The sequence below is a fragment of the Cuculus canorus genome, chromosome Z (assembly GCF_017976375.1).
Source record: "Cuculus canorus isolate bCucCan1 chromosome Z, bCucCan1.pri, whole genome shotgun sequence".
Classification (NCBI taxonomy): domain Eukaryota; kingdom Metazoa; phylum Chordata; class Aves; order Cuculiformes; family Cuculidae; genus Cuculus; species Cuculus canorus.
In genome coordinates, this window is record NC_071441.1 from 12,858,826 (window position 1) to 12,879,862 (window position 21,037).

Consider the following 21,037-nt stretch of genomic DNA (forward strand, 5'->3'; position numbering starts at 1 on the left):
TTGTTTGGTTTTTTTTTTTTTTTTTGTTCTTTTTGTAGGTACTAACTCTTCCCAGAGTAGCTCCCCTAGTTCAAGTGCTCCCAATTCTCCAGCTGGCTCGGGACACATAAGACCCAGCACTCTTCATGGCTTGGGTCCAAAGCTTGGTGGGCAAAGATACAGGTCAGGAAGACGCAAATCAGCTGGCAGCATTCCTCTGTCTCCTCTTGCACGGACACCTTCCCCAACGCCCCAGCCGACATCCCCTCAGCGATCTCCATCACCTTTGCTAGGTCATTCGATTGGAAGTACAAAAATAGCTCAGTCTTTTCCTAGCAAAATGCATTCCCCTCCAACTATTGTAAGGCATATTGTTAGACCAAAGAGTGCAGAGCCACCGAGGTCACCACTGTTAAAGAGAGTCCAGTCTGAAGAGAAACTGGCACCCTCTTACGGCAGTGATAAGAAACACTTATGTTCACGAAAACAGAGTCTGGAAGTGACCCAGGAAGAAGTGAATAGAGAATTGTCCCAAAGGGAGGTAACGCTTCAGAGCTTGGAGGAAAATGTATGTGATGTGCCATCACTCACACGAGTCAGGCCTGCAGAGCAGGGCTGCTTGAAACGACCCATCTCCCGAAAATTAGGTAGGCAAGAATCCGTTGATGAGCTAGACAGAGAAAAGCTAAAGGTCAAGATAGTTATGAAAAAACAAGACATAGCTGAAAAAGCAAGTGCTGCTATACATGAACCTGGCAGTGAACCAGAAAATCCCAATGCTTCAAGATTGGAAGAAAGAGACAAAAAAGCATTCCAGAAGGTATTAGAAAGATCAAATCAGTTTGAAACAAAAATTGTTGCTTTGGAGACCCAGTCAGCTGGTGGCATACTCAAAGACACCCTTCAAAAGAATGCGAACTTGAGATCAAGTGATAGCGTTGCTTCAGATGCACAGATGTTGTGTCACGGGCCTCCAGCTAACGAACTTGTTCATATTTCTTATGACTTCAAAAGAATTTCCCCTCCGTGTACACTGCAAGATGTACTACCTCAGTCCTCTGACAGGATGCTAAATGGAAAGGGAGAAAACACAGACAAAATTGTACCAACAAAAGAATTTGTCAAATTTGAAAGACTAGATGGTAAACTTGCAAATATTGATTATCTTAGAAAGAAAATGTCCATTGAAGAAAAAGATGACAGTGTTTGTCCAGTGCTAAAACCCAAATTGACATCAAATGTTCATGAATGCCTTCAACTTAATACAGGCAGACCCATGAATATACAGCAGGACTCTGCTGCAGTTGCTGATGGTAGAGCATTTATTGGTAGTGCACATGCTACTCAGATTAACTCAGTTTCTTTTGTTCCTCTCAAGACCTTGAATGGACGAATGGACATGAATGTGGAAAAATCAGCCCTTATTTCCACTGAGGCTCCTGTCAGAAAAAGTCCATCAGAGTATAAACTTGATGGGAGATCCGTTTCCTGTTTGAAGCCAATAGAAGGCACGCTAGACATAGCCTTACTTTCTGGGCCACAAGTTTCGAAGACAGACCTGCCTTTGTGTGTGCTGCCGGAAGGACAGAACACCAACAGTAATGGAGGATCTAAACCCCTGGCACCACAAGGGAGTGGTGGGAAGGCAGAACTGGCATGTCAGAAAGACCAGTTGTTAAGCTATTCAAAATCTAGTAAAGTCAACGTGTCAAAGCCAAGCAAGAGTTCTCCAAATCCACCAGTCATCCCTGTGACTGCAGAAGTAGTGAGAGAGAAGAAGGTTTCTAGCCCTGCTGCTGAAGGCAATATTTCTGTTCTTGAAGCTGTTCAAAGGAAAGATACTTCCCCTTCGAAACAGGACAGTTCAGTGGAGGTGAAGTCTTGTGTTACTCAAAGCCAGAGTGTATTAACTACCCAAACATACTCCAAACTTTCTGCTGTCCAAAGCACTCCTGAAAAAGCTGTTGGAAAAGAGAAGGAAATACAAAAGGTGTTGCCTGCCAAACAGCAAGTAGCCCATAGAAGGTGTGAGCCTGTCCCTGCAAAGGTGGAGGTGATCAGGGAGTCATCTCTGAAGGTGTCTGTCTCAGATGTCCTCATAACGAGCTACTCCAAAAGCAATGAAAAAAGCTGTGCCGATTTTGCCATTCCATCTCAGGTGGAAGGGAAAATGCAGGCAGCTGGACCCAAGACACAACTGAAAGATGACAGAGAATCACTGAAGCAGCTACCCAAAGACAATGACAGTGTTGCTAGTGGTTTGGTGGAAAGGGACATAAGCAAGCAGAAAGTTCTCACTGAGTCTAAGAAAGGTATTGCAGAGTCAAGGAATGAAGCTGTCCTGTCTAAACGACCCATGAAAACCTCAACAGATAATGATCCTAAAAATGAGAAGTCTGCACCCATTTCCTCTGTGCAGAAGGAGAACGTCAAAGATTTAGGAAAGAAAGATCAGAAACAGTTTACTGACATAAGGCTTCAAACTACTGTGAGAGAGCAATCCGGTCAAGTTCCTCAGCAGCAACTTGATGCTTCAAGCTTCCCTGCTGTGAGAGACACTATAAGCAGAAATTGTGCTGTAGATGTTCACACAGGTGTTCAAGAACACATGAAGCCTGCTGCCACCATTGTGGAAAGCAGCAGTAGCAGACATAGGCCAGTCTCTGATGTGAGTTCCTCTAAGTCTAAGTACTTGGATAAACAGACACTGTCACAAAAACCATGCGCTCCAACCATGAAAGAAAAAGAAAGTATTGTTCAGATGTCTACCAGCTCCCGGAAAGATGGGAAGCATGCTGGTAAAAATGTGCTAGATCCACTTTCTTCTGTTCCAGCTTCTTTAAGAAAAATAAACAATGAACATGTGCAAGTTGAAAGGCCTGTGAGTTTGGAGAATAGCTCAGTAACAACTCTCCAAATGAACAGTGTCAATCCTGACACTAAACCCAAATCCTCTGTTGCTGGCTCAATACTAGCAGGCCCAGAGACTTCTAAGCAGATGCAGAAGCAAGAACCAGCAGACTTGGGGGGATTTGCTGATCAAAAGCAAATACACCTGAGTGATAAACAAACCACACCTCCCAAGCTGTCCACTGTGAAGGACTGTCTCTTGCTGAGCAAACAGGCAGACAGAAGTCCTAGTAACCAGATGATCTCTGCAGACAAAAGACCTGAAGGAAAGATATGCACTGACGCACTTTATGTTCAGCTTGACAGTGGGAAAGTGGAGCACACCCTTTGCCTCACAAACTGTGATGCCAGGGGGAAAGGGGCAGAGAAAGCAACCACAAATGGCAGAAGCTCTCAAGATTCTAAAGGGAAAGGACAAGTTAATCAAAAACAGCCAGAGGATGTAAACAAGCAGATTGCAATAAAACACTTGTCAGCTGCCAGTGTGCAGAGTCCTTGTCATGTGGCTGCAACACCAGGAAAGCCGCTGAATGTTTCAGCCAATTTCTCTGAATGTAAGCAAGAATTATCTGTTTTGTCCTCAGCGAAGAGTGATACATCTTCAGCAAAGGTTAAAGCGACCACATCTGAGCTTCCTCCAACCTGCAAGGAAATAAACAAGAAGAGCACTTCTTCCACGGGGAGTAGCAAAACAGAAATGACTAAAAGTGTTTCACTAATGGCCTTACACAGTGCTGCTGTTGTAGTAGAAGCGCACCACCCTGCTTCAAGCTCTGGAGGGAAATCTGGAAATCAAGAAAAGTCTTTTCTTGTTAACACTGTGGATGCAAAGGGAAAAGATGCTGTTCAGGCTCAGCAGTCTGCTTCAAGAAAACAGAATGTAGGTAAAGATTTATCTAGGCCAGCAACCACACCTGATCGTCCTAATGCACTTTCTAACGACAAAGATTCAGCTCGCCAGCGGCGAGGAAAGGAAGCTTCACGGAGCAGTCCTCACAAAAAATCCTGTTGACTGTAAGATCTGACAGGTATGAGTTCAAGACTAACTGAAACAATGACAATATATTTGACTGCCTTTAAACCAGCACTGTGTCGTGTCTTTGTGCGGCAAAGCTTTCATGTCACTGGAGCAAGATAATAGGGGATATATAAAAAAAAGAACTTTTTTCAAAATGCCTTCCCAATCATAACCGGTAAAGCTGTTACCATATAGTATTTGTACAAAAATACCTTTACAGCCAACAGCTGTTGAAGAAATATTTCCTTTGTAAATACCTAGCAACGTGTTTGGGGTTTGAATGTAGCATATATACTTTGCTGCTGAATGTGTTGTTTACTCTTCCCTTTTTTAAGATAGTTGCTTTGCTACTTATTTGCCATACTCAAATATAAAACCAAATTATTAAAACTCAGACCCGGCATGGACATGCAGAAATGTTGGTCTGACTGCAAAACAAAAACAGGCCACATTTTTACTTAATAAAACCCCTAGCTAGAGATTAAAGAAATACTAGTACAGAATAAATACAGTGACTTGTTGTGAGTTTTTACATGTATTTTTAATAATCCAGTTTTGATAGTACTGTACCTGGCTGACTGCTTCACCAGATCTAACACAAGACCTAACTGTATCTCCCTACCGCACAAAGCCTGCTTCTTAGAGTAGGTGTTGTTAAAGCTACTGGAGGACCACTTGTTTATCAGGGCGTCCCAGTAAGAGTCGTGTTCTCTGGTGAAATGGTGGTTCTCATCTTGTCTGTTGCGAAGTGTGTCCTGTGACCTTCATGTCAGACAAGGCTGAGACTGAAGCACACACAGTGTGCGTTGTTTTTGCTGCAATCCTCTCTTTACTTCCTTGAGCTTTTTTAAATTCAGGCCCTTACAGTGTGAGGCACAAGTATAAGCACATGACTTGCAGTACTAGTTTGTTCATCCCTATTTTTTAGTACATTTAGAGATTAGGAATTGTCATGGCATATAGGTCTGCATAATTAGCTTCATACAGCCATAGTTTTTTTTCTATATTATGACAAGTAAGGTAAAAAGGAAAAAAAGCAGTTTCAGTATGTTATCTTCAAAAAAGTTCAGGACATCCGATACATTTTAATACATAGCTGCGGCCTTATGTTGTAGACTTAACTTGCTGTTTTTAGCAAGTAATTCTGAGTTTCACATTCATTTCTAAATGCATTGAGTAGCTCCATGCATTTCATAACATACTTATTATTTGTATGCAAAAAAAAAAAGAAGTAAATACTGTAACTATAAAAGAAGCATTTTGTAACAAAGGAAACTGTTGGAGCTATTTGGTGCTAGAATGTGACTGTCTTTTTACTTTTGCTAAGCCTTATTTAAATTTTGTATACTGTGGAACATGTAGACTTTGATCATTTTAGTAGTGTGGAGGTATTTAGTTTTGAAGGATGAAAGGTAAAATTTGAAACATGTACAGAAGCACTACAAAATACCCTTGCGGATGTGTACACGTTTTTTAATGATGGGGATCAATAGAATGCTAGTTTTGCTTATTTCTGTTTTATGTACCCACGGTAGAGCTAGGCCCCTGCCTGTTTCACCAGAGCTTACACATTGTCTTTCTGTCACTTTCTGTCACAAAAGCTAGAAAATTGTCCATAAAAGCACAGTGTAATCTTGACTCCATGGTTGGTATAACAGACAATGGGCAGAATTAATTTCCCTCTAGTGAAAACTTTATTGTACTGGTTAGTTGAGTTGGATTATAGCGAACTTGGCATGGAAAGATAATACCACAAGTCGTTCTGATTTTTCATGTGGCACTGGAACATTCATATTGCCTTTGATGTGTTCACAGAGGAGCTGGTGAGCAATGGATAATATTTTTTGAGCAGTTTTAAAGATAAAATGGTCTCAACATTTACAGTTTATCTGTGCTTTGGCAGTTACTGCAAATGAACGCTGATGCACTTCAAAGTAACATTTCTGTCTGGGAGGTATTTCCTAGTTTACAGTCTTCTGGATTTTTTCAACTATCCTCTTGTTTCCTTTAAATTACATCTAGCTATTTGTTTACAGTAGGATTTCCTGTATGTTTTGCAAAGTTCGTTATCACTTCTGACAAATAAGTTCTTTGCATTTTGAAAGTGTAACAGTGCTCAAGACTGTGTTTATGTAGTTAGTACCTGTTTGTTGGTGTTTACCTTATTAGTGAGCTGTTAGGGATTCTCCTACCTGTGTGCTACTTGGTCAGTCTTATCTGATTGTAGATCTGATGTGTTCTTCTGTAGACTTCCTGCTTGTAAGTTCCTCAGCTTACAGATAAGAAAAAAAAAAGAAAAAAAAAAAAGAAAAAAATTGTTACGGTCTGTGCAATAAAGTGTTTGCAGTCTTATTTTCTCTGAGAAACTCCTTATGGATGTTATAATTGTTGTATATTGAACACGATTATTTATACTTATGCAGTTGCATACAATTGAAATAAAAATTCAGCATGAAACACTGTTATTAGTATTTTCCCTTGAACTGCTTTCATTCCTGTAACTTAAGGCACATCTCTGCCCTACTCCATGTTGCACCCCTTTTAGGGACCTGCTAGCTGGCTGTTTTGCATGAGCAAATGAGAAGATCTGCATAGCTGAGTATCGTGTCTCAGGCAGTGGCTGATGTAGATTGGCATGGGGTGGTTATGGGCACCCTGGTGGATACCCTGGCTGGTAGTTAATAACAGCAGGAGGCTGTAACATGACATTTCCATATTTCTTCTAAACCATGTATCACCCTTCATTACAATGGGTAAGTATGGGTGTGTGTACCTTCCTTCAAAATACCCAATCTTTATTAGGTTTTTTATTTCTGCTACATTTTCAGCTTTAACAAATCCCTGTAGCATGTTTCAAAATACCCAACCTTTACTTTTTTTTTAGTTTTTGATAAAATTTTCAACCTTAACAAATCCCTGTAGCGTGTTTTAAGTGCAGTGTTTTCTTCAGTTTTGAAATCTCTACCCCTTGAATGTAATAAAATTATAAATTTTTTCTCATTATAGAAGATAGATTAGGTGTGGTGATCTGCACAAGGGAGATGGAGGAGGGCACCTTAGTATCCAATGGCCTCTGAAAGAAAATCCTTTTTTGTGGAAGGAGAAACAGGGCAGGACTATTGCTCATCTGATTTTCATCTTTACACTTCTTGCAGAGGAGTGGTATCTTTACTGTTCCATTGCTGGAAGCGTTGCACAGCTGAATGTCACGTGCTGGTGAGTGTGCCCAGCTGGGGGGTATTTTTGCTCACTTTTTACTGTACTATTACATTGTTTACTCTCTGGGTTTTGTCTGTACAAGACCAGGTTCGGCAATGTTGTGGCATCACTTCTGCTGCTTTGCTCTCAAACTGTTAAGTGAGGGGAAGCTGTATGTCATCCCCTACCCTTCCAACTTGCTGCAACCCAGCAGAACAGTCAGTCTGCAAAATCAGTGCACTGACGTGGAGTGTAATGAGATGGGGCACGAGAGAGCAGGATCCAGCAGCTAAGGGAAAGGAAATTGCTTGAATTGAGGGTTGACTCGATCTAGTTGCCCTGCCTGCTAGGGACTGTCTGGTTATGGACAACAGCAGTCAACCTTTCCTAAGGAGGCCTAGAAACCTAGATTTCCATAGTGTTTGGCGCCAGAGGAACAGCGTAGCGTAAGGTGTTTGCATTGAGGAATTGGTCTTATTTGTTGGAAAAGACCTTTAAGATCAAGTCCAACTGTAAACCTAACACTGCCAAGTCCACCGCAAAACCATGCCCCAAGCACCACATCTACACATCCTTTAAATACCTGCAGGGGTGGTGACACAGCCGCTTCCCTCGGCAGCCTGTTAGAATGCCCGACAACCCTTGCAGTGAAGTAACATTTCCTAATATTCAATCTAAATCTCTGGTGCAACTTGAGGCCATTCCCTCTTATCTAGTCACTAGTGACTTAAGAGACCAGCATCCACCTCACCACAACTTCCTTTCAGGTAATTGAAGGGAGCAGTAAGGCCTCCCCTCAGCCTCCTCCAGACAACCCCAGAGTCTTCAGCTACTCCTCATAAGACCTCTGGTCCAGGCTGTCCACCAGCTTTGTTGCCCTTCTCTGGTCACGTTGTAGCAACTCAAATGTCTTTCTTGTACTGAGGGATCCAAAATCAAACACAGGACTTGAGGTGCAGGCTCACCAGTGATGAGTGCAGGGGGACGTTCACTTCACTGATCCTGCTGGCCACACCATTTCTGATATAAGCCAGCAAGCTGTTGGTGGTCTTGGCCACCTGGGCACGCTGCTGGCTCACATTCAGACAGCTATCGACCAACACCCCTAGGTCCTTTTCCAATGGACAGCTTTCCTGCCACTTTTCCCCATGCCTGTAGCATTGTATGAGGTGGCTGTGTCCCAAATGCAGAGCCCGACACTTGGCTTTTTTGAGCCTCATGTAATTGGCTCCAGCCCATCCAGCCAACTTGTCCAGGTCTTTCTGTAGAGTCCTCCTTCCCTCAAGCAGATCAACCCTTCCACCCAACTTCGTGTCATCTGTGAATTTACTGAGGGAGCACTCGATCCTCTCATCCAGACCACTGATAAAGATGTTCAACAGAACTGACCCCAACACTGAACCCTGGGGAATAGCACTTGTGACCGACTGCCAACTGTATTTAACTCCGTTCATCACAACTCTCTGGGCTTGGCCATCTAGCCAGTGTTTTTTTCAGCGAAGAGCACTCCTGTCTAAGTCATGAGCAATCAGTTTCTCCAGGAATATGCTGTGCAAAACTGTGTCGAAGTCTTTACTAAAGTCTAGGCAGACAACATCCTTAACCTTTCCTTCATCCAATAGGTGGGTCACCTTCTCATAGAAGCAGATCAGGTTAGTCAAGCAGGATCTGCCTTTCTAAAACCTGTGCTGACTGGGCCTGATCACCTGGTTAGCCTGTACATGCTGCATGATGCTACTCAAGATGATCTGCTCCATAACCTTTCCTGGCACTGAGGTCAGAGTGGCAGGTCTGTAGTTCCCCAGATCCTCCTTCTGGCCCCTCCTGCAGATGTGTGTCATGCTTGCTAATCTCCAGTCAAGTGTGCTCTCCCTCTTTAGACAGGACTGTTGATAAATGTTTGAAAGTGTCTTGGTGAGGACTTCTGCCAGTTCCTTCAGTACTCTCAGGTGGATCCCATCTGACCCCATAGATTTGTACATGTCTGTGGGGAGTAGCAGGTCAGTAACTGTTTGGGCTTGAATTACGGGGTCTCAATTCTGGTCTCCATCCCTGTTTTCCAGGTCAGGTGGCTGAGTACCTGGAGAACAACTGGTCTTACTGTTAAAGACTGAAGTGAAGAAAACATTAAGTACCTCAGGCTTTTCCTCATCCATTGTCACTAAGTTTCCTCCCACATCCAACAAAGGCTGGAGATTCTCCTTAGCCCTCCTTTTGCTGCTGATATATTTATAGAAACAGTCTTAATCATCTTTTAAATCACTAGTCAGACTATGTTCTAGTTGGGCTTTGGCCCTTCTTATTTGCTGGGTGTATAATGTCTCAATATCCTTCTAGTCCTCCTGAGTGGCCCGCTTCTTTTTTCCAAAGGGCACAAATTTTCGTTTTATAACTGAGTTCTCATCAGAGCGCTCTGTTCAGCCACTCTGGTCTTCCCCACCAACTCATTTGCTGGCACATCGGAGCAGCCTGCTCTTGTGCCTTTAAGACTTTCTCCTTGAACAATGCTTGGCCTTCCTGGGTTCCTTTGCACTTCAGGACTACCTCCCAGGGAAGGCGCTTGACCAGTCTCCTAAACAGACCAAGGAATGGCCTCCAGAATTCTGAGGTGGCAGTTCTGCTGACCCCTCTCCTCACTTCTCCAAGAATCAAAAACTCTATCATTCCATGACCACGATGCCGAAGATGATCTCCAACCATCACATCACTGACAAGCTTTTCTCTGTTCATAAATGACAAGTTCTTCTCTCTTCATGAACAAGACGTCCAGTGGGGCACCTTCCCTGACAGGCTCATTCATAGGCTTGTGTCAGGAAGTTATCCTCCACACTCTCCAGAAACTTCCTAGACTGTTTCCTCCCTGCTGTATTGTACAGCAGACATCTGATAAGATTGAAGTTCCTCATGAGAACAAGGGCTAGTGATCACAAGGTCTCCCCCAGCTGCTTATACAATCATTTGTCTGTCTCTCCATCCTGTTTGGGAGGTCTGTAACAGACTCTCACCGTGACATCTGTCTTGTTGGCCTTCCCCCTGATTCTTACCCATAAACACTAAACCATATCTTCACCATCGTTAAGCTCTAGGCAACCCAAACACTCCCTAACATATGGGGCTACCCCACTACCTCTCATTCCTTCCCTACCCCTTCTGAAGGGTTTGTAGCCATCCATTGCAGCACTTCAGCTGTGAGAGTCACCCCACCATGTTTCCACGATGACAACTATGTTATATTTTTCCTGCTGCACAGTGGTTTCCCACTCCTCACCTGGTTGTTGCCCATGATGCATGTGTTGGTGTACATGTCACCTTCTTAGAGGAACACCCCTTAATTCCTTTGAGGTGTTTCACTGGTGTTTCCCTCTTGATTCCAGTAGCCCCTGGCTTGTCTCTGTACAATTTCAGCTGTGCTCCAGTGTACCCAGCATATCTCAGACAGGCAGACTGAGATACCTCACCAGCACCGTATCATTCTAACCTTGCTATGTTGTCCCTCCACTTGTTTTGGGTAAGCCTGATATTATTCTCCTACCCCTTCAAGTCTGGATTAAAGCCCTGTCAATAAGCCCTGTAAACTGCTGAGCAAAGATCCTCTTTTCTGTTTGAGAAAGGTGAATCCCACCTCAGTAAGCCAGTTACACTTTGAGGAAGTCATGTCTGTAGCAGGGCTGACCTGTTTAATGTCAGCACTAGAGCTGTAAATCACACTATGGTTACACATGACAGACGTGAGGCTCCCATCAGACCCTTAGTCAAATGCACATACTTTGTCTTGTCACTGGTTTTACTTACTTGCGATTGCAGTAAGAGGGGTATAGTCATTCAGTAAAAGTAATAAATCTGCATGTCTTTTTTTCCCCCCTCTAGCTCTTGTGTATCCTTTTGGAGCAAAGAACACAGCCCAACTCCAATTTCACTCCAGGAAGGTACACACCAGAAGTGATGGGAAGTAGCTATTAGCAGCAGGAGCACCTGCTAGGTCAACTTCTGGCTGGCCCAGGAAAGACTCCTAACCATTGGCATTGGTTTTCTGCACCATTCAAAGCACATGTAGAGCCAAGAAACTGCAGAATTTTCATCAAATCTGCAGGTTTCATGGTTCAATTTGAAATCATTCCTAATCTGCTAAATATGGAATCTAGTAAATAGTCCCAGATCAGGGCCTGCCCTGGGGCAAGAGATGGACTGGCAGAGGTTCAATGGTCTGGAGCTTTCTTAGGATCAAAAACATTCTAAAGAAATCAGAGAGATTAGACTCTTTCTGTTAATCCTGCAGGAGCAGGTCTGTTGTGACTGTCACTCTTGAGTCTGTTCTTCACAGAAAGTTTTTTCTTTCAGCAAAGCAGGGTACGTTAATGCATTTGATAGAGGGTCAGGGTTTGTTTCGTTCTTTTTTTTCTTGTGTTTTTGTTTGTTTGTTTGTTTTGCACTGGGTGGTGGTGGTGGTTTGGTTTTCCTTTTTTTAGAGAGAGCAATGTTTCCATTTTGGTCCTTGGATATTCCCTTTCCAGGTGCATTAGTAGCTGGGACACCAGTGCTAAAATTGAATTGAGTTGAAGTGGGATTTCTCAATAACAGAAGTTATTAATGTTCAAGGCTCAAGTTGTGTTTTATTTTTCCAGTTCTCAAATAAATTTTTTGTTATTTTTCAAAATTTATAATACAATTAGAAAGGGTATTAAAAAAGTTAAGAAAATTCAAGTCACAAAGGAAAACAGTAAATTGTCTTTCATCTTAATATAATTGCTATGCATCTTTTCTATATTTTGATTGTAAACTTATAGTTGTTGGTAATTTCGTTTAAAATAGCGAGCCCCCCAACAGAAAAAGACACCGCAAGATAAAATAGCCAGGACAATGGCGATGACTCCTGCAGTGCTGATCTCACATGAGAGCGAGATGGTGGCCAGTTGAGACCCAGCTAGCGATTTGGGTTCAGAACATCTTGTCCCTTCAGGATCTTCAATTTTATCCAGATTCTTCTTGTACCAGGTGATTAAACCAATATTGAGGCATGTGCATTCCAGAGGGTTGTAACTTAAATTGATTACGTAGTGGCCAGCTAGAGATGCTAACTTATCATCTGGTATAATATGAATCCTGTTGTGGGCAAAATTGAGATAGATGCTCTTGAGGCTTGAAAATGCATCTGTGCTGAATGCACTAAGTTTGTTGTGGCTCAGATCAACATGCCGTAACTTCTTGAGGCTGTGAAATGCTTGGTGACCTATTGCTGTCAGTCCACAGGATGATAAAATTAGCATCTCTAAATTGGATAGCTGTTGGAACAGTTTGTCCTCTGGCATGATCCCTGACTCAAAGTTATTTTGACTAAGGTCCAGGAGCCTGAGGTTTTCCAGGCCTTGAAAGAGATGCTGAAAGCTAGTATTAATGTGGGAGGAGGAGAGATTCAGCACTTGCAAGAGATGTAAATTTCGGAAAGGACCCTGTGAAGCGTTGATATGAAGAGGAGTGAAAGCTAGGTCCAGCAGCTCCAGATTAGCACTATCCTTAATGAGCATATCTTGGAGGTGGAGCTTTGTGTTGTGGCTGAGATTCAGATACTGAAGACTGCTCAAACCTCTCAGTGCTTTGTCGCAGCAGTCAAAGCTTTCAACATGACTCATACTCAAATCAAGGTGTCGAAGCTTTGCCAGTTTCTCCAAACAGCCAGAGCCCAGCTGCAGGACCGGCAAGTTCCCCTTGATGTTGAGGTGGGTGAGGGAGGGGAAGGCAGCAGAGCTGATATTGCAGAGGTGTTTGAAGGAATTCACATTGACAACTAACTCTGTAAGCAAGCTCATACCACTGATGCTGGGGGGCAACACGCTGATGTGGGTTTGAGTTAGGTCCAGCTTTCGGAGCTTGGTCAAGCACTGAAATGTGGTGGCATTTAGGTTTCTGAAGTGCCGTAGTTGCAAATAGAGATCTTTGACAGAGATATCACAGAGGCCTTGTAAAACATCTGGGCTTATGTAGCTCTCCTTTTCCATCATGTGAAATGTTCCCAACCAAAGGGTCTCAACTGTGGAATTCTGTATCCCTGCCAGGACCCCAGGGATGTCAGTGCAGCCCCCAAAGTCCAAACTATAGAAATGGGACTGGAAAGCTCCAGGTTCAACGTGTAAAACATCATTGCCTTTAAAGATGAGAGTTATATTGTTGGTTTTCTGCAGAACTTGGACATCTTCTGTTGTGATTGCTTTTATGTTGTTCATTTGAAAGTCAAGGTATTTGAGGTTTTGAGTTGGAAAATTGGGAGGGAGCTGCAATGAAGAGATGTGATTGCTGCCCAGGAGGAAGGTATCCAGACTGTCCAGATTTGTCATTGGAATAAAAGATATACTGGTTATTCCTGTCTGTGTTAAGACAAGTTGACTCAGGGACTGAGGGCCAGCAAATGCTGTGTCAGACAGAAACATCAGCAAGTTCCCAGTCAGCACAATTGTTTTCAGCTTCTTATTGTTGTGAAAGGCGCCATCGTACACCCAGTTGATTTGACACCTGGAGAAAGCAGCAGAAACCAGTGTCAGTGGCCTGTCATGCAAAACTCTTCCTGCGTATACGATAACCCGAACTGCATTTCTCTGTAAGAACTCATGATCAGTTGCCTTTACCAGGATAAATGTGTCATTCTTTTCTAGTGATGCATGCCTGGTATTTGTAGGCTTACATTGAAATACAGGGTCCTGGTGAGAAGAAAACCTGCCTTGAAATAATGGTTGTGTGGAGGCGTTTGTAGAAGGAGACAGGAGATTTATAGCATCAGGCTTAGTACAGTGAAATCTCTTTTCCTACAGAAAAAGACAAGGACCAAACCTGTCTTTCTCTAGGGTTTAGGAAAAAATATCTTTATAGAAGAGTGACTAGAAGGATTGCTTTAGTGACTGTGCTGTCACTACTGTATTAGCTGCAGTAATCAATGGAAATCCTATATTTTGTCCACTGTCCTGCAAATTATTATTAGCCTCTGCTTAGCCAAATACTTCACAACTGTCTGCAACTGCTACTGTTGTTTTCATTATGAAAGCAGGGAGATGCTCCTCAGTTGTGCCCCAGAAGCCAGCTTCAGGCACATGGTTTGACCAACCTGGTGTGCAGAACCGATGATGTTCTTCCTTACCTTGTTAAATCCAGGTAGAGGAGAGACTTCAGCTTAGAGAATGTTGAATTCTGGAGGGCAGGGAGCATGTTGAAGCTGAAGTCAATGATTTCAGTTGTAACAGGTAGTTTTTCAGGAATTTCCCTCAGTCCTAAACCATCACAGCTATAACTTTTATTTACAATAATCTGTGGAAGACATATGGTGAAACTGCAAGAGGTATGTACTTTGAACATTTAAACTATCATATGTAAAAAAGTACAAACTAACTAATAGAATTTTTAATTATTCAAAAATGTAGCAGCCAGAATCCTAGGAAGTTTTGGTGCAGGCTTCTGATGCACAATCCTGAGGTTTTGTGGAGTGTATTTTTAAAATTAATGCCTTGAATCTCTCTCGTGCTAATTTGAAGTGTACGTCAGCTGTAGTACTCTCTTATCAAAAGTTTTCCTATCAAAGGTAGAACATATGAGGATTGTTTACTCTTCTGGATGAATTATTAGCCCCTAAGAAATAATCTCCATGAAGTAGTTTTAAATTCTGAATTTCCTGAGTCTTGTAATAAATCTTATTTTAAGAGAAGTCTTAAGAAAACCTTATGGAGAAGAGATAAAAAAGAGCAGATCTGGGAATGTTTCTAGAAGGAACATGTGCAATTAATTGGATTTGAACTGCAGTTATGTGATGCATTAAGAGGATGGCAGAAAGGGTTTTTTCAGGCTAGGCAAAGATCATACGATATGCTGAGTCTTTGAAATTCCCACAAAGGCTTTTCAGTGTAACTGAAGTAGGGAAGTCTACTCTGTGTATACCAGAAAAATTCATTGACCTGTTTTTGCCTGCGGATTACATGGAAGTCCACAAGAGCCTAGGACTATGCCATTCAGGGAAACTCTGGCCTGGAGTAGCTCACTACACTGCTCAAGACAGTGTGGATATTCAGAGCATTGCCCTCGTCCCAGCTGCCAGAGAGTGACGGGGAGCAGGGGAGCAGCCAGCAGAGTGCAACCTGCCTCCTCACCCAGCCCTGCTAAAGAAAGCCCTGGGTGGTTATAGGGCCAGCCTGGGAGGGTTGGGGTCCCTCAGGCTACGTGGGAGTTACAGCGTTGGAAATATCCTGCCAGGAAGCTCAGAGATGTTCTGCTTGCAGGGAAGGAAAAGTTTGTCATAGAATCGTAGAATCAGCAGGTTGGAAAATACCTCATGGATCAGCAAGTCCAACCATTCCTATCATCCTATTATATTACACAGTCAGCCAGCCTGACCATTTTAGTGAGGTTTGAAGCTATTTGTATTAGCCTTTGGGCTTATAGAAAGCAAACAGAGAAGATGGAATGTCCAGTGAGAAGTGCATTGGAGCCGAGAGTCTGTGGTGGGCAGAGGTGTGCGCCGTGTGGGGCAGGAGCACGTGGCTCAGCAGAGTTTTGTTGAGGTGCACATGCATGGGCCCTGGGGGAATGGTGCATGAGGTTCAAGTCTTTCTGTCAGCGTGGGATCGTCAGTGGGACAAAATCACACCTATCTGTGGCTTAGGAGAGGCAGGTGGGCAGTGGATGCACTTGGTAACCTCACTGGAGGGGAAAGAGCAGTATTTGTTTCAACCCACAAGCTGGACACGGTGAAAAATATTTTCCTTTCCAACAGACACAAGTCCTGTAACTGAAGGGTGCTGGGGAGCACGCCACAGCCCCGTTGGCGTGAGCAGAGGTGCTGGTAGGGAGTGGAAAGGGACTATCACAATGAAATGCCCCATGCAGGTGCGGAGTGTGGCACCTCCCTGTGCTGGGGCCCAGCTGGAGCTCGGCAACGTGCAGGCACTTGGCACAACCTTGGGGAAGCAAGACAGGTTAGTACCCACTGTAGCATGGGGGCTTACTCCAGCCTAGAAACACCAAAATAGTATAGCACTGGTGACTATAGAAATGGTAAAATATAGACTTAGAAAAGCCACTGCTTTCAACACTGGTAAGCCAAGAAGGACTTGTGGAGCTAACTACCGTGACGTGTGGTTTCGACAGATAAAAAATGTTCAGCTGTCACTATAAATGAGAACAGTGTCTGTGTTTTGCCATTTAATTAACATAGAAAGCAAGTTCTTTCTGTGCTTCAGGGCATGGAACAGCTCTTGGAAGGAGCTGAGGAGCAACCATTCCCTGGAGGATCCTACTGTGCAATACAGAGTGCTTGGAGATTTGTACATTTAATTCAGTGAAGAATATGCTATTGGCCCCAGCTCTGTACTGTGTAGGGCTGGGTTTCCATGGTGTTTCTTCCCTAAATTAAAATCCTTGCTCTTTTTCCCTTGTCTCCCCCTCAAAAAAAAACCAAAACAACAAACCCATCCAAACAAACAAATGCAAATTATAGGTCAGACTTTCTCCCTACCCATGGAAAACCCCTGGTACTCTCTTATCATTCTCATCTGGTATCTCACATCAATCAAACAGCAAATAGAGACACCATCATCCCACCTCTGTGTACAAATTCCTGCATGGAGAGCACAAGCATAAGGGACAAAATCCTTTCATGTGTCCCCTGTCTAGCTCTGATATCTGCTGAACACCCCTGTGAAATTTCATTGTCCTTTTGAGTCCTCTTGGGAGGTGAAGTATGGTGCTGGTTTGACAGGCTTCCAAAGTCCCCAGCAATGGTAAGAGAGCATAAAGGTACATGGATGCATGGGTGTAAGAAGTAGGAACAGTGACTGATGTCCCAGAACACATCTCAATACACCCACCTTTTTTGTCTAATAAAGGCCTTCAAAGCCACCTGAAAGAAGCCCCTTGGGAACTGAAAGCAAGTAAACATTCACCAGAGACTGATCCTTTACAGACACAGCTCCTGTATGTCTAGAGGGACTGGCAGCTGTCACTCACCTCCACGCACATAGTCTCTGCAGTGCCGGATGCTTTGCAGCTGATGCAGGCAAGTGTTGTAAAAAGCAACAGGTGTAGCTCCCAGGCCATGGTGGAGTGATGCAGGTTGCTAAAATGGACAATCTTGTGCTATTTGACCTTAATGAAGGTAAGACAGGGCAGCGAAGATCGAACAAACTTCATGAGTTGGCTGGAAAGGAGGTTGTAAAGAAATGCTTGCTGGACCTCTTGGGCTCAGTGTGAGAAAAACAGTAACTTTGGAGTGAAAGAGGAACTTCCCTATTTTAAATACAGTCAAATGACTGTGCACTGATGCGGTTCTGGGGCAGAAGATTTTAAAAAAATTGAAAGTAAGGGAAATTGGTCTTTATACTTGTACCGCTAAATATGGGAGGGTTAGTTTAGCGTGAAATAGGAGGTAGAGTGAGAAAACAACAGCTGAGTCTGCAATGTCGCCCCAAAGGAAAATTTAATCCAATGGAAAGATTGAATCGAACAAAACTGGTGCATCACTTCTGGAAGTTACAAGAACTTGTAAAATGACTGAAATATAGGAACAAGACCTGTGCCTATATTGCTGCAAAAAGGATCACAATGTGAAACGTGCTTCTCTCATTACAAACAGTAAAGCTGAAAAACAATCATTTAATCTGACAATGAACCTATCCCTCTTGTATTTAGATCAGAGGTAATGATAATTTTTCTGAAGGGGTACAATACTTCTAACCCTCTCTAATATGGATGGCTGCAGGTGGAAGTGTCTTTTACGTGCTGCCTGAGACTGCACTCTAGCCTGTCTTCTCCTTTCTTAAGTGACAGAGATATTAGCTAGGCAACTCTGTTTTCAGAAGGCTTAACTGTGTCTTTTTCTACACCACCTAGTAGAGAAAGGCGTGATGAAAACGTACTGGATTCAGCAAATGGTCCCCAGCACGATGTGGAGATGACAGGTGAGCTGAACCACAGAGCTGATCTAGCCCCAGTAACTTGACTGGATCAGTGAAGCTTCCAGCAATCAAGGTGCCACCTGGAAAGCACCAAGCTCAATACACAGAATCACAGAATCACAGAATCACAAGGTTGGAAAGGACCCATTGGATCATCGAGTCCAACCATTCCTAACACTCCCTAAACCATGTCCCTTAGCACTTCATACACAGGACGATCGAGACATCTGGAGTTCTCTGGTGCCAGGGACACACACAAAATCAACAACTTTGGCTCTTGAAATAGTGTATGAAGGCCACAGCAGCACTGGTAGCTAAAGCTGATGCATACGTCAGGTTTTACCTGAGCTGTGCTGTGCTTATCCCTGCGGGGGTGGGGGGAGTGATCAGCATGGCAGGAGCAAAGCTTAAAATCCAGTTCAGAGCCAATCCTCTTTTGCAACTTTGCCTAAACCTGTTGAGTGTGCTGTTGCAGCTGGTGAGCATGGAGAGGAGACAGCATCAATGCCCTGCTGCTATATTTGTTTGCTGCTAGGATGCTTCTGTGCTGATCTGATTTGGCTGTGTCTTTTTTTTAATATCCTCCTTTATTTATAAAATTCGAGAGAAAATAACTTATCTGAATGACCAGTTAAAAAGGTCACTCCATATCCCACTAACAGCTCTGTTTCTTTCCCAGTCAGTTCCGCATTTTCTGGAAATCCTGGTCCCACTGCAGCTGATAGCAAAAAAATAAGAGGAATTTCTTGTTTGGGGTATTAGCTCCTTGTTTGTTTGCTACTTTCCATGCTAAGGTTTGGGGTGTTGTAGTCTGCCTCACTGCACTTCCCTGGCTGACAGCAGTTTGTACTTACATTTGCGCCCTGTGCCTTGTTTCTCGCAGGCTACAAGCTCCAGTGACGTGGATGCTTCCTCAAACTTCCTATATCGGAAACCTCAGATTTAAGATAAATATGTTGTTTCAGAAGAAAAGTCCTTTAAATCAGTATGGGATATCAGCTGAAGGTAGTTCTGCTTGTTCCTGCAGTGCAAGTGCATTACTATGTGTTGTGGAAATTCTGTGTGACATAAAGGGGTATAAATATCTCCAGAAATTTATTTTGTGATGGAGGTGGCTTTGAGAAAATGGGAAGCTTTATGATGCAAATAAATAATTCCAGGGCCTGCCTCAATTTTTGCTAGTGAAGAATTCATTATGGAATTGGTGTGAGATGGCTGAAGTTCATCTTATCCATGTGCACAAGCAACTGCTGAGCTTTGTAAAAGTGAGTGATGGTTAGAGGTGTCTGAATTATTCATTACATGTGCTCATCGTCTGGTTAATTTTGCTCCTTCTGCTCATAAAGAAGTCAATGGGGAGGAGGTAAGTGTTATGGCAGCAGTTAGAGGGAGGGAATTTTGGGGCTAGCAGGGAGCTTTGCTGTAGGTGTTTGCAGCGGGCTCAGGCTTGGCCAGGCTTCAGCCTCTCAGTAACCATGGCTGCGGCACCCAGGGACATGGCAGGCTGATGCACTTCTTGTGTGAAACAGAGGGAGATCTCCGTTTCTGTATGCTTTCTTCTTTTAATGATGGTGTTTGATACTCCCAAGTGCTGGATCTTTTCTCCACCACTACATTTGAGGGGTTGAAAGACCACAGGGATCACTAGTGGAGTGCCCTCTAGAATACTGTTCTGTTCGTAATATTACTTTCTACATGCTTGTCTGAAAGTCTTCCCACTCTGACAGAGGGGAATTTAAGAGCAAATGAAAACCAGTGGTAGTAACTGGCTTTAGTGTGATGGTGATCGTTGCTGAGTGCTCGTGAGACACTGGATGCTGCAGGGGACTGAGTAAATCACTCCCTCTGCACTGACCCCCTGGCACCACCCCACCCCACAAACAGGTTGCGCCACCCTGCAATCAAAAAGTCCCACAGAGAGGGCTGCATATCCCCCCAGAAGTTCTCTTTTTTCTAAACTGACTTCTGAGGTAGACACGGGAACGGCTCATGATGCTTACCCAAACATGATGAGTCAGTCACTTATGGGGTGAAACCAGTGACAGTGGCCCTGCCCCCAGTAAAAATCTGTGTCCATCCTAGCTGGCTGGGACCATGGTGGTGAATTGTTGGTGTGTTCCTCAGCCCAATCAAGTGGCACAGACATGGGCATCATGTGGGCTGCTGGTGTGATGCTGAAGTCACAGGATGCCAAATCCCAACTCTGCCACAGAAAGGTGGGTCCTGTTTCTGGGTAGGATCCTGGGTCCTGCAGGACCCTTTCTGTCTGAGCAGGAAGACAGCTGATTAGGTCAAGGGAAAACCCTGTTGTCAAGCCTGGCTGGCCAGCCCTGCTCCTCCTGGTCTAGCCCTTGTCTCGGGAAAAGCTGTTGGTCTGAGCACTGAGCACAGCACCTCCAAATCACCTGGCCACTGAGGGGTCCCGCCGGTGGGATGAACCTGGGAAATTGCTCATCTTCCAGGGCTGCCTTGGAAAAAGTGTGTAATGTGTAATGACTGTAGGAGCAAGTGGGAATCAATCTAAGGCATTAAAAAAAAGTGCAATGAATTGCATATATATATTATATATTTATATAAACCAGGCTGTAGTACCCTCAGTATTCCTATGAGATGTTAATTGTCTCTCATTAAAGAGATGAATCATGTCAATCTCTGGTTCTTCTGTAGTTCTGAAGAAGGAGGGATTGGCAACTCAACACAGCAGGGCTTCCAAAATACCTGTCTATACAGGATCAAAGGATTAATATAATTTTCAGTCATTTCCATCAAGGATGGATTTCAAGATTTTTCTTGTTTGTTGTTTTATTCGGTACCACAAAAAAAGCACAGGAATCCAAATGGTTGCTTTAAATGAAAGAAGTTAAGATACTAGACTGGGATTTGCCTTGAGGCAGTGGGATTTGGGCCGTGACCATTCCCCCATTGTGGCCACGAGATACTCCTAGAGGAATCACATCATCACGGAGCACCACACCATCATCCCTGCCCTGCCACAAACCTGCATTTT

At 43.6% G+C, this 21,037-nt stretch overlaps 2 protein-coding genes and 1 long non-coding RNA gene across 13 annotated transcripts in view; 2 read left to right on the forward strand and 1 right to left on the reverse strand.

Moving 5' to 3' along the window:
- The window catches only part of MAST4 (microtubule associated serine/threonine kinase family member 4), a 261,302-nt gene extending 254,920 nt beyond the window's left edge, over nt 1–6,382 (forward strand). For 6 of the 10 annotated variants that reach the window (XM_054054164.1, XM_054054169.1, XM_054054170.1 and 3 more), the window contains one exon: nt 39–6,381. In XM_054054164.1, the coding sequence (XP_053910139.1) occupies nt 39–3,901 (3,863 nt within the window). In that variant the 3' untranslated portion in view covers nt 3,902–6,381. Of the gene's footprint in view, nt 1–38 lie in introns of all 10 variants that reach the window. The other 4 variants (XM_054054161.1, XM_054054163.1, XM_054054162.1 and 1 more) reach the window with 2 other exon arrangements.
- A 4,067-nt stretch (nt 6,383–10,449) lies between these two features.
- CD180 (CD180 molecule) lies at nt 10,450–17,820 on the reverse strand. Of its 2 annotated transcripts, XM_009559605.2 has the most exons (3): nt 17,084–17,820; nt 14,229–14,395; nt 10,452–13,609 (listed from the first exon to the last, which is right to left on the reverse strand). In XM_009559605.2, the coding sequence occupies exons 1-3, from the start codon at nt 17,171–17,173 to the stop codon at nt 11,884–11,886; spliced, it is 1,983 nt and encodes a 660-aa protein (XP_009557900.2). In that variant the 5' UTR covers nt 17,174–17,820; the 3' UTR covers nt 10,452–11,883. The 2 variants fall into 2 exon arrangements, with proteins under 2 accessions (XP_053910174.1, XP_009557900.2); XM_054054199.1 differs by lacking the exon at nt 14,229–14,395 and having other exon boundaries at nt 10,450–13,609; nt 17,084–17,815.
- On the forward strand, nt 12,680–19,182 carry LOC128850385 (uncharacterized). Its single transcript, XR_008447747.1, has 3 exons — nt 12,680–12,819; nt 17,966–18,033; nt 18,914–19,182. It is a non-coding gene; the product is annotated as an uncharacterized LOC128850385 (long non-coding RNA).
- Nucleotides 19,183–21,037: the final 1,855 nt, after the last annotated feature.

What these genes read in the sequence shown, in the direction of transcription:
- CD180 (XM_009559605.2), bottom strand. Translation starts at nt 17,173, where the DNA reads ATGGCCTGGGAGCTACACCTGTTGCTTTTTACAACACTTGCCTGCATC. An exon ending in CAGAGACTATGTGCGTGGAG is followed by an intron (nt 14,396 to 17,083) that starts GTGAGTGACAGC and finishes TGTCTTCCACAG; the next exon opens with ATTATTGTAAATAAAAGTTA. An exon ending in CTCTACCTGGATTTAACAAG is followed by an intron (nt 13,610 to 14,228) that starts GTAAGGAAGAAC and finishes TGCTTTCTCCAG; the next exon opens with GTGTCAAATCAACTGGGTGT.